Source organism: Diceros bicornis, chromosome 16 (genome assembly GCF_020826845.1).
Source record: "Diceros bicornis minor isolate mBicDic1 chromosome 16, mDicBic1.mat.cur, whole genome shotgun sequence".
Taxonomy (NCBI): domain Eukaryota; kingdom Metazoa; phylum Chordata; class Mammalia; order Perissodactyla; family Rhinocerotidae; genus Diceros; species Diceros bicornis.
In genome coordinates this window covers 52880956-52894629 of record NC_080755.1, presented here as the reverse complement: position 1 = coordinate 52894629, position 13674 = coordinate 52880956, and the positions used below count along the sequence as shown (strand labels likewise).

At 33.3% G+C, this 13674-nt stretch overlaps 1 protein-coding gene across 5 annotated transcripts in view; it reads right to left on the bottom strand.

Moving 5' to 3' along the window:
• Positions 1-13674, bottom strand: part of RELCH (RAB11 binding and LisH domain, coiled-coil and HEAT repeat containing) — a 115572-nt gene that overhangs the window by 59468 nt on the left and 42430 nt on the right. For all 5 annotated transcript variants that reach the window (XR_009222465.1, XM_058557259.1, XM_058557260.1 and 2 more), the window contains exons 9-10: positions 11352-11427; positions 10207-10302 (exon numbers count right to left, since the gene is read on the bottom strand). Coding sequence is in view for 4 of the 5 variants with exons in the window: in XM_058557259.1 (XP_058413242.1) it covers positions 10207-10302; positions 11352-11427 (172 nt within the window). In the remaining variant the exon portion in view is untranslated. The remainder of the gene's footprint in view (positions 1-10206; positions 10303-11351; positions 11428-13674) is intronic.

Below are 13674 nucleotides of genomic sequence, written 5' to 3'. Positions count from 1 at the left end.
TGGTAGTGGGATTGTTAATTTTTCCTTTTGAGATCAAAGTTGGCCTCAAAAAGCCTTCTTAACACAGCACTTACCAAAGCACTTCTCAACACAGTAGCCATTACCAACCAATCTAAACTGACACATGGGAAGAAAACCATTTGTTAGTCCTTGTCCCCTTGAACTCTAAAATTCTATGAATTTAGGGCTTTCAAGAAAAATATTTTTCACTTTTCTGAATCACAGTTAGTAATAATTTGTATTGCCATTTACTTTTATTTCTTGCTGGCAAAATTAACAACACATGGAAAAGTCACTGCCAATAATTTTTGGTTGTATTCCATGCCAAGGAGAATTGGGTACATCCTGGCACATTAACGGCTATGGCAATTATAACTCAGTGTATAAAGTATGCCAGATGGTCTTCTCCTCTTACAGTAACATAGAGCTGAGAAGAGGCCTTGTAAGTGATGTTAGAAAAAAGTGGAAAGAGTAGTCTGTTTCCGACAGAGCCATCAAGGATTTTAATTGCTAAGTTATGACTGGCTCCAAATATTCTAATTTCTCTATAATTCATTTATTTATTAACAATTTCTATTTGTACCATTCTTGAAATAAGAAATTCTGTAATTATATATCTGCTTTGTTGTATACTCACATTTATTTATTATGAATTCATTTTTTTCAATTCTCTGAAGCACGAATACATTCACATCCGAATTTATTAAGTGCATATTTACCACTTTCACACTATTCATAAATTTATAGATTTGAATCAATACTTTCCCTTTGGTATCATCTCTTCAATTGAAGAAGTCTAGTATTTTTTTTGAGGAAGATCGGCCCTGAGCTAACATCTGCCAATCTTCCTCTTTTTGCTGAGGAAGACTGGCCCTAGGCTGACATCCATGCCCATCTTCCTCCACTTTATATGGGACACTGCCACAGCATGGCTTGAGAAGTGGTGTGTCAGTGCGCACCCAGGATCCAAACCAGTAAACCCTGGGCTGCTGCAGCAGAGCGGGCGCACTTAACCGCTTGCGTCACCGGGCCGGCCCCAGAAGTCTAGTATTTTAAAAACTTTCCTTATAATTCTGAATGAAACATTTAAAAAGTGGTAGCTAGGAGGTCAGCCCAGCGGCGTAGTGGTAAAGTTCACATGCTCTGCTTCCGCGGCCCAGGGTTCAGATCCCGGGCGCGGACTTAAATACTGCTCGTTAAGCCATGCTGTGGCAGTGTCCCACATACAAAATAGAGAAGGACTGGCACGGATGGTAGCTCAGGGCCAGGCTTCCTCAAGCAAAAAGAGGAGGGTTGGCAATGGATGTTAGCCCAGGGCCAGTCTTCCTCACCAAAAAAAGTGGTAGCTAAATTTCCTTTGGAAGACAAGGTGATAGTGGCTTTAAAAATGTCTTTGAACGATTAACTATAAAAGAAATATATTGAGAACAATAGAGCAATGTTAGACATCATATCTAAAGCATACGAATTTTTCACAAGAAAAAATTCTTAAGCATATTAGATTTAATGTTGCATGTTAATAATAAAATAATAACCACAGTAAGAAAATACCTATGGTTTGGTAACATATCCAAAAGGTAATTCCCCCCCAAATAAAAAAGTTACTGTGGCCATATTTCAAGGCAACAGGAATCTTAAATATTTTAAAACATGCTTTGGTACCTGATAGTACTCAATAAATGTATACTGAAGTGAAATATAATACTGATCTCCTACTGATTATTAGAGAGGAAATCAGTATAGTAATCCTATTAGAGAAGGTATTCCAATATTTTACTACCATGCTAGAGAAGATATTTCTAAGGCCTTTAGAATTTATTAATCTAAAAGGCTTAGTAATCTGCACTTTACTCAGGTAAATAACTTTTGTGTTAACTACTTGGATTTTTGCAATTTTTTAGTTCTCTATATGAAGGATCTCCCACCTCTCAAATGTTAGGTTACACATGGAATTCTGTACAGAATTAAATAGGAAAAGCTTCCAGCATTTTAATTCTTCTTTCAGTTTTACAAGTAAAACAAAATAACTTCTAATGATAATAACAAATCACTTTAGAGATAGTAAGTGTCTTTAGAGATTTTAACATGTGATTTTATGAATATTTTTACCTAACTTTCTTAATCTTATAAAGATTAGTGTGTGTTCAGGCTAGAAAAACAGAGGAAAAAAAAAAAAAAGCACCTAAAAAGAATCTAAAACAATGTGAGTGATTAGATGCTAAGGACGAGGAGAAACGAAGTAGAAAATGAGACCAGGCAAATTTTGACATTAAAAAAAGCATGGAAATGTTGATAGGATAATGGCTCCAAGACCTGAAAGAAATCTAAAACAGAAAAGGAAGCGTTATATTTAGATCAGATGCCAAGGAGGAAATGTTTGATTATTTCAGGTCAAGAAGCAAAATTCTACAGTTCTAGAAAGGTAGCACATTAGTCCAACAAATTATAGTTCACTGCTTGCCCTCATTGTTTCACTAAAATTATTTCCTATAACTCAAGGTTCATTTAAAAATTTTAGATAGTTGTTATTTTAAAATTTTCCATCTAGTCTTTTGCCTAGGAATTAAGCAGTAATGAATTACAACTTAAATTCAAGCACTGACAAGTGTACACCTTCTGATTTAGATTTTCAGTTCAAACTTGTCAGGATGTTGAGAGTAACATGTAAAGAAAAAAAATAAAGAAAGAACATTACAAAGACTCACATAAGGAAAAAACAAGATTACTCACCTCTGGAAAAGGTCTATACTTCAAGGGCTGCTAAAATATCTATTTTTAGAATTATTAATATCTATAATTTCTGGGGCTCAACCTTTAGGAAATCTAACTGAAATACTTAAGTGATTTTTAAACTCTGATACTGCTAAAAGGCATGTGATTTACTCCCCAAATTAAAACACACACACACACACACACACACACACACACACACACACACACACACATTAAATAGGTAATGAAGATGGACCAACCTTATTTACTTTACCATACTTATCTACTACATGGCTGAATAACTCTCACACAAGTTTAATTATCTGGGGCTACTATTATCATAAGTTAAAAAATTTACCAAGAAGCAAACACAAATGGCAATGTAAAAGAGCAAAGGTTGGTTCCTCAGATGAATGAGCAGGTCTTCAGAGGTACTAACTAGTTTTAAAAACTTTCAGGGAATTGGTTCTCTCCTTTGCCTTTTTTTCCTACAGCTTTAATGAGGCATATTTTATATATCATAAAATTCATCCATTTCAAGTGTACATTCAGTGATTTTTAGTATATTCAGAGTCATGCAACCATCACCAATCTAATTTTGAGTCATTTTCAACAACCTCAAAAGAAAGTTTGGATTAATTTCCCATTTCCAGTCACCCCACCCCCATTCCAGGCCTAGGCTTCTTGTTTGCTTTTCCATCTTAGCTAAGCTGATGGCATATATTTCCTTGGCATAGAATGAAAATGAAAGTTAAATTTAGATGTATTATTTAAAAACACTTTTAGAAGTAATTCTTTATAAAATCTTATTTTTAGATTACAGAATTTCCCCTTCAAATGCATTTAAAGCAGAGATCACGAAAAATCAATTTCTTTAGCCTATTTACTATATACATATATCAAATAACAAATATATTTATTTTGTAATTTAGTTTGGAAGATTCAAGTTCCTCAACCACCTCATTAAAACGAACTACTACATACGCCATATATAGAAAATCAGTTCATTTTATTTTTTTCTCGCAAAATGAATAGGCAAGGAAGTCTTTTTAAATACAAGTTGGTAAAAAGAGATTATCATTACTTCACAGAACACAGGAGAAAATTTCTTTCACTTTTTATTATCTCTGAAATTGAAGTGCACCTTACAATGGATATGTATGTCATAATTTAATTGGAATTATTCTTCCTTCTTAAAGGTACATAGTAGTTACAATCAATGGCATCCTATATTTGAAATACAGTATGTTGAATTTATAGAATGTTATAATTGTGACCTGAAGGTTGAGTGAAGTTGTCACTTCTCTTCTAAAAAACAAAAACAAGGGGCCGGCTGGGTGGCGCAAGTGGTTAAGTGTGCACGCTCTGCTGCGGCAGCCCAGGGTTCGCTGGTTCGGATCCCAGGTGCGCACTGATGCAATGCTTGTCAAGCCATGCTGTGGCGGCATCCCATATAAAGCAGAGGAAGATGGGCACGGATGTTAGCTCAGGGCCAATCCTCCTCAGCAAAAAGTGGAGGACTGGAATCAGATGTTAGCTCAGGGCTGATCTTCCTCACAAAAAAAAAAAACACCAAAAAAAAAAAAAAAAAACACACACCAAAAACAAATAACACTAATATCTATATTCACTGTGCTTTTCACTTTTCATAAAAAATAAAAAGTTTAATTTATTAGACAGTGTTAATTAATCTCTGTGTCACTCCCTTTAAAACAGTGGGTCATAAAATCAATTGAACGGGTCATGAAGAGCATTTTTTTCTTTTTTATTGTTTATTTAGGTGTATTCTTTATTGCTTTAAAATATTTATAAAATCATGCTTGGTACTGATTTGTCTTCTATTTTAACGTTTTGTAATTAGTACAGGCAAGACTTGATTTATACAACTTTTATTTTAACTACATATGTAATTATACACCAGCACATGATGTAAAATGTCTTTTTTTTACTGAGAATGTAGGCAGTAAAGTCTGAACACTAATTTAAAACATGTTTAAAAGACTATTAAAAGATTAGATATTATGCAGCCTTAAGAATGAGAAAGTTCTTTATATACCAACGTAGAAAGATACAAAGTATAATATTAAAGTTCTTTATATACTGATATAGTATACAAAATATGTGGAAAAAAAGCAAAGTGGAGAATAGTGCATAGAGTATGGTATCATTTGTGTAAGTCATGGAAAAAAGATCATATATTTGAGTTTGCTTATACATGCACAAAATATCTCTGAAAGAATATAATACAGTTCTATAATCATAGTTGGAGACTTCAATATCCCAGTTTCAATAATGAAGAGAACATCTAGAAAGAAGATCAGTAAGGAAATAGAAGACTTGAACACAAAAACAATTAGACCTAACAGACATATACAGAACACTCCACCTGACAACAGCAGAATATATATTTTTCTCAAGTGCACATGGAACATTCTCAAGGACTGACCACATGTTAGCACACAGACAATTCCCAATAAATTTAAAAAAGATCAAAATCATACAAAGTATCTTCTCCAATCATAACGGAATAGCTTAAAAATCAATAACAGAAGGGAAACTGAAAAATTCAAAATATGAAAAATATGTAGATATTAAACAACACACTCTTAAACAACCAGTGGGTCAAAGAAGAAATCACTAAAGATATTAGAAAATGCTTAGAGATGAATGAAAATGAAAAACACAACATACCAAAATTTATGAGAGGCAGCAAAAGCAGTACTCAAAGGACAACTTATAGCTGTAAATGCCTACATTAAAAAAGAAGCAAGATCCAAAGTCAACAACTTTAAGGAATTAGATAAAAAGCAAACTAAACCCAAGGCTAGCAGAAGAAAGGAAATAATAAAGATTAAAGCATAGATAAATGAAATATAGACAAGAAAAACAACAGAGAGAATCAACAAAATCAAAAGTTGGTTTTTTGAAAAGATCAACAAAATTGACAAAGCTTTAGCTAGGTTGACTAAAAAAAAGAGAGAAGATGCAAATAACTAGAATCAGAAATGAAAGAGGGCACATTTGTACCAATCTTACAAAAATTAAAAGGATTATAAGTAAATACCATAAATAACAGTTCACCAACCAATTAGACAAAATGAACTAATTCCTAGAATCATATAAATTACCAAAACTGACTCAAGAAGAAATAGAAAATTTCAACAGACCTATAACAAGCAAAGAGATTGAATCAGTAATAAAAAACTTCCCAACAAAGAAAAGTTCCAGGAGCAGATGGCTTTATTGGTGAATTCTAAAATACATTTAAAGAAGAATTAATAACCAATCCTACTCAAACTCTTCCAAAAACACAGAAGAGGAGGAACAATTCCTAACATTCTATGAGGCCAGCATTAGCCTGATATCAAAATCAGACAAATACAGTACGGCAAAAGAAAACTATAACCAAATCCCTTATGAATTTAGACTCAAAGAATGCACAATAAAATACTAATGCCAAATCCAACAACATATTGAAAGGAGTATACACCGTGGCTAAGTGAGATTTATCCCAGGAATGCAAGGGTAGTTCAACATATTAAAAAATCAATCAGTGTATTATATCACATCAATAGAACAGAGAAAAAAACCATCATCTCAACTGACACAGAAAAAGCATTTGACAAAATTCAATACCATTTCATGATAAAAACACTCAGCAAACTAGGAACAGAAGAAAACTTCCTTAATATGATAAAGGGCATTTATGAAAAACTCACAGCTAGAATCATACTCAATGGTGAAACAGTGAAAGCTTTTCTCCTAAGATCAGGAACAAGACAAGGATATCTGCTTTCTCAAAACACTGCTATTCAACCTTGTACTGGAAGTCCTAGCCAGAGCAATTTAAGCAAGAGGAAGAAATAAAATCCATTCAAATTGGAAAGGAAGAAGTAAAACTATCTCTATTTGCAGATAACATGAGTCTATATAGAGAAAAACCTCACAGAATCCACAAAAAGCTACTAGAGCTAATAAACAAATTCGACAAAGTTGCAAGGTACAAGATCAACACACAAATATCAGTACTGTTTCTATACACCAGCAATGAACATCCTGAAAAGGAAATTGAGGAAACAATTGCATTTACAATAGCATTCAAAAGAATAAAATATCTAGGAATAAATTTAAACAAGGACGTGAAAGACTTGTACACTGAAACTACAAAACATTGCTGAAAGCAATTAAAGACATAAATAAATGGAAAGCATCCCATGTTCATGAATTGGATGACTTAATTTTGTTAGAAAGGCAATACTCTTCAAAGTGATCTACAGATTCAGTGCAATCCCTATCAAAATTCCAATGACCAAACATCTACAGCTAACTGATTTTCGTCTAAGGTGCCATGACCATTCAACAGTGAAACAATTTCTCTTCAACAAATGGTGCTGGAACAACTGGATAACCAAATGAAAGAATAAAACTGGACACCTGCCTCACTCCATATACAAAAAATAACTCAAAATGGAATAACGACCTAAATGTAAGAGCTAATGCTAAAAAAGCATTAGAAGAAAACATAAGGGTAAATTTTCCTGACCTTAGATTTGGCAATGGATTCTTAGATTTGACACCAAAGATACAAGCAACAAAAGAAAAAATAGATAAATCAGACTTCATAAAAATGAAAAAGATTTGTCCATAAAGGTTATTATCAAGAATGTGAGGGCCGGCCCCGTGGCTTAGCGGTTGAGTGTGCATGCTTGGCTACTGGCGGCCCAGGTTTGGATCCCGTACGCGCACCGTGGCACCACTTCTCCGGCCATGCTGAGGCCGCGTCCCACATACAGCAACTAGAAGAATGTGCAACTATGACATACAACTATCTACTGGGGCTTTGGGGAAAAAAAAAAGGAGGAGGATTGGCAATAGATGTTAGCTCAGAGCGGGTCTTCCTCAGCAAAAACGAGGAGGATTAGCACAGATGGTAGCTCAAGGCTGATCTTCCTCAAAAAAAAAAAAAAAGAATGTGAAAAGACAATCTACAGGATGGGAGAAAATATTTGCAAGTCATATATGTGAGATAAGGGTTTAATATCCAGAATTGTAAGAAGTCTTACAACTCAAATACAAAGATAAACAATTCAATTAAAAAAGGGGCAAAGGATTTGAGAGAATACACTAGACACTAATAAAATTTATTCCATGTGGGATGGTGACTCAAGGACAGGGGAAGAAGGTTTTTTTGTTGTACATCTTTTTATACAGTCATGAGCCACATAAAGAAGTTTTAGTCAATGACAAACCGCATATATGACAGTGGTCCCATAAGATTAGTACCATATAGCCTAGGTGTGTAGGAGGCTATACCACCTAGGTTTGTGTAAGTGCACTTTATGATGTTTACACAATGACAAAATCACCTAACGATGCATTTCTCAGAATGTACCCCCATTGTTAAGCGACACATGGCTGTATTTAAAAGATACTGAACCATGTGAACATACTACTTAATCAAAACCTTAACCCTGTTTCTAATGTTTTATTTATTTAATTAACTAGGATATTACTATGATCAATCAGTTTACTGAAGGACATTTTAATTGTATTTACATACCAATAAAAAGGCTTATACTGATAAGAGAAAATATACAACTTGAGAAATAAGAAAAAAATCAAAATATTAATCTTTCAATCACAAGACCTTTTAAAAAATACAGATTTAAGGAACTAAGGTGAAATATTAAATAAAAGTAATCCAATATCAAAAGATGAAATGAAATAAAAGTTTTGTCCTTTTATGCCCTGGGATTGGTTTCAAACCAAACGAAGTACACTTCATTATTCACCAATTTAATTTTGAGGGAATACAACTTTGGTATATTATAAATGGTAAATTTTCTGATAAAATAGAATACACAATTGAACAAAGATAAATAATCGGTTCTTCATGAAATTAGAAGTATATAAATATTTTTTAAATATAAAAACTTAAAATCAGCCAGAAAAGTAAACATTATACCACAAATGAAATATATGTGTATGTGTGTGTGTGTTTGCATATATATATACATATATATACGCCTAGATATATATACTTATATATAACGTATCTGATTACTGATGATGCAAAGTTATAAATACTTCATGCAGTAAAATCAGATTTTAGTGGTAGTCTTTTATGATAAATAAAAGGGAAAATTAAAATAAAAAAGCTTAAACTGCATCTCATAACAATTAGGTTTCTGTGACATTTTAAAGATTATATTAAGGAAACATAGTAAAAGGGATGCAAACATTAATGCATTGCATGGATTATGTCACAAGCTGAAAAAGGAAAAGAAGCTCAAACATCATTCTGCCAGGCAGAACTGCAAAACAATCTGAAATTGGACACTGATCCTTCAAGATCTAGAAAATTTCCAGACTTATTAATATCTCACAAGTATTTTTAAATGTTGGGTAAAACAAAACCCATCAGTAAGAAAACAGTCATTTTTATCTTTTTTTAATTAAAAATACCTCCAGGAATAAAAATTTTTAAAGCTCTACATATAAGTTCTTGAGGATCAGTACAAATTTCTTGAGCTAAATGGATAATTAAAGATAAGCTTTATATGGGTTTTGCCAATGCACTGTGTACCTATCATACTGTAGGTCCCACGAATTATGATTGAAACCAGTAGTAAATATTAAGAAGATAATAGAAGAAACTTATATGATACATTCTAAAATATTCTTAACCCATTTTTTGTAAAAAATTTTGTGAACTGGAAATTGATTTCATAAAATGAATAATTCAAATAAACTTGTTTGCAAATAAATCATCTATTGTCATTTAAATGACATTACAGATAACTTTTCATTAATCTTTTATTGGCTAAATAAAACTCTAAAGATAACTTTCTACAGTATTTATGGCTCATAACATGGGCTATGTGTACTAAAATATTTGCTATTGTACTTTGTATAGTTAAAGCATCTGTCAATAAGGTTAGCTACAAGAAAAACAAAAAAGTACTTTCAAGAGTTACTGTAATCAATATTATAATTATCCTATCATCATAAGACAAGTGTAATTATTGCCAAATATAATGACACTAACATTTATAACAGATGACTCTAAGTACATTTAAGAAAAGTTATATTATTAGTTCCTGTTAATTTTCAATACAAAGAGTATCTATTTCTGCAGACATACCAAGCATATCATATCAAGAGCAGAGATAAAATAAACTAGTTAACTGGTAATGTAAAAAACAGACAGTGTTCATGGCACATAAATGGACCTACAGTAATAGTTAGTGTTGCAGAAGCTAATGATGCTTTAAGCAAAATTGGAAAAACATGAATACCATGCAGTTTTACTGAACTCACCTGACAGAGGTGTAAAACCATTCTCTAGGAGCAGAGATGCATGCACAAAAGTAAGAATATGATTGCAAGTAATAGACTTTAACAAAATAAAAATATAACACTAAACTTCAAAATGACAAAAAATGGACAACATGATGAGATTAGTGTGATGAAAATACTTTTTATGTGTCTCACCTCTCTCTTTGCTAATAGCACATTAGGAACAATGTGTGGCAGGCAGCGTCCGAGCATTAACATAACACTTTTCTCACTGTCTGCAATCCGAGACACCTAGAAAACCAAAGAATTAATAAATGATGACAGAGGAGAACTTCTGTGCATGATGGTACTTATAAAGTTCATGCTTTAGACCCTGCCACCTCTGCTCCAAACACACATCCAAAATTATAACTTATAATGATGATAACAACAACAACAACAACAACAACAACAACAACTGCATTCCCAAAAAGGATAAACATTTCTATAGGCCAGAAAAGGATTTAAAACACCAGTAGGAAGCAAGGGTGAAGTCAAAGAGGCCTACTAGGCTTCAGTTCTGGGAACAACTAGGGATAACAGAGGACTGGGGCAGCTTCAATGGTTTTTCTTTTGTTCTTGAAAAGATGCCCACAAAGTTACAATCTTTGCCTAAGGCAAAAGTTTATATAATGAAGATGCATGCAAGGGGAGCCCCAAGGATGCTGACCCAGTCTTATAATAAGGACTGCCAGAATTGCATCCAAACCATCCTCTAGCTTTCATATTCTCAAGACATTTTGGGACAGAAGCCCACGACAGGTCAAGTGGAAACAACCACAAAACACTCAGAAAGAGAGGAGTGAATGTAAAGATAGGAGAAAAAATAACAATAAAATACCCTCTCAACATGAGCCTGCAACAATTACAAAGCACTTGAAGAAAACTAATCTGAGAGCTAACAAACTCAGCAACCAAAGATGACCACTCCTAATGAATAAAAATAATGGAGTAATCTAAAATAACTGAAATATAAACAATATGTACACTTAAATTGGTTTTCTGAATTATATCAGAGAAACATATAACTATATGTCAGTAGACATAAATTAAAAATCGACCGCAAATGGCCACTTTAACACTCAACAAAGCTTTAATCCAAAGAACAGAAATAATCAATTACCTTCCTCAAAAGCTTAAAATTTTAGGAACTATTTCTTAGAGCATTATTTTAAATAATAGGTTTATATTCGAAATAGTCTATATTTGAAATAGTCCTAACACAGCTGTTTTTAGATGAGAATCAAAGAAGAAAAACCAAATGTTTTAAGAAAGTTGCAAGAACATCTGGTATAGTTTACCTCTGATCCTAAACGACTATCTGCTGACATTCGACAAAAAGAGAGTAGTGCTTGGTGGAAAGCAGGAGACAATTTCCTAGAAGAAAATATTGGATGAAAAGAGGACGACACCAAACAGTTACCCTGGTCATTTAAGGAGAAAGTAAATTACATGTCATAACTCCCATTCTTGCATTAATCTTACCCCACAAATGTTAGCTGGATTTCTCAGCCACCAATGACTTGAAGGACACTTCACTGGAGAATTATACAAGAGAAAAAAATCAGCAATAATTGCTGATCTTAAATAGCTTGATGTTATGCGAATGAATGGCCCATAAAGGTTAGTGATCAAAACTGAAGTGGTATAGCAGGTCAATGACTACAGAAAGTATCTGCAAACTCTGAAAGGACTTTTTTCTCCCCAATTCTCTATGGTCCCATAAAAGTAAACGGTGGATACAAAGGTTGACCTGGTATGTTGCTGAGAGGAATTAAAGTTTTTCAGATCTATATAATGATAAAGATAAACTTGAATGTTAGAAACCTACATAAAAGAAGTAAAAATTAAAGATAAATGAAGGAGCTCATGCAACATTCATGGTATATTTTAAAGAAAGTATTTTTTTGTAATTGAAAATATTAGACTATTTATGTTTAATAAAGGAGGCTAAAACATTTATATTTCTAAAACAATACTGGTCTCTATGTAGCAGTATTCATAAAATTATGAGTTGTACTTTATGTGCTCAATCTACAAAGAAAAGGGCTAACACCAAAAGTTACACAATAGAGGTTATTTAGTATACACCACAAAGGGGTACTCAGTAATTTCTATGATTATAGAGTTAGAGTAGTGTTCTAAAGCTTGAGCCTGTTTGCTCATTTATGTTCCTCCTCCCATATTCTTTCAGTGGAGGGGGTCATAATCCATCCAATTGCCCAACCCAGAAACCACAAATCAGCCTTTATTCTTCCCTTTCTTTTAACTCTAAATCTAATCAATTGTTTACCTTGTAACTATCTTGCAAATCTATCCACTTCTTTCCAATACAGGACAGGCCTCAATCATTTCTTACTTGGATTCTTGCAAATAGTCTATTAGTCTCCGAATATTAGTCTCCTTTTCTCCAGTCTTGCTACTCTCTAGTTACGTTAACCTAGAGGACTCTTTCTAAAACTTAGATACCATCATGTCCTAACTGTCTAAAATGAGTTAACATGGCTTATATGACTTAGTCTTTACTTAATTCTCCAACTTCATCTCCTGTCATTCTTCTCACTTGCATTCTTTGCTTAAACCTTACTAAATGTATGATGTTCTCCTTGTACATGCGGTTCTGTCTTAGTGGCTTAGTGGGAACACTCTTACCTCTTTGCCTGGTTAACTCTGACTGGGTTATCAGGTCTCAGGTTAATAACACTTCTTCCCTGAAACCGTTCCTGCTTTGATGACTAGGTTAGGCGCCCTGATTGTGTGTTCCCAAAGCAAGCTGAACTTGTCATGTATTACTACTTTCATACTTTATTATAATCGTGTGATCATCAGTCTCTCTCATACTGTAAGGTTTGTGACTGAGGGATTACCATATGTTTTTCTTACTATTATATTCCCTGTTAACACTGCCTGGCACATAGTTAAGAGCTAAAAAAATCACTTGAACAAATTTAACAATCATCTTTCTTCAGAGAGTGGCTTTGGAGTATCAAAGGAGATATATGGAAGTACCCCTAAACACTAAAGTACTACAAATGCTGTTATTCTTCAGTATCATAAGATTTTTACGACTATATCTTATGCACGTTAGAATAAATACATCTTGAGGACTGGGCCATGTCTATATCAACTCTGTAACCTCCATAATACCTAAAGAAAAAAAATATACCTAGTAGGCACACAAAAAGTTGTGGCTCATGAGTGGAAAGCTCATGAGTGGGAAAAAAAAATCAAATACTTTTCACTAATAATAAGTACCTATAAGTCTAAAACAAATTAGTCGTGCTTTCCTATTACATCCCAACACTGGATATAACATCCTTCTGTTTAATAGGAGGAGGAAGCATGACTTTGTGGCTCAGAATGCACCACAGGATATTGGTGAGGATTAAGTAAGTCAGTATACATAAAGCATTTAGAATTGTGCCTGACATATAAAAAGAGCTCAGTAAATATTCCTTTCCTAAAACTATTTTTTCACATTATAACCTAAAAATTTTTAAATTATATTTTGTCTCTTCCACTAGAAAACCTGATAATGAAGGGCAGGGAGCATGCTTCTGTCATCTGAGTCCTATCACTGTGACCCAATAAAAATTAAATAAAGTGAAAAAATATTAATGAATC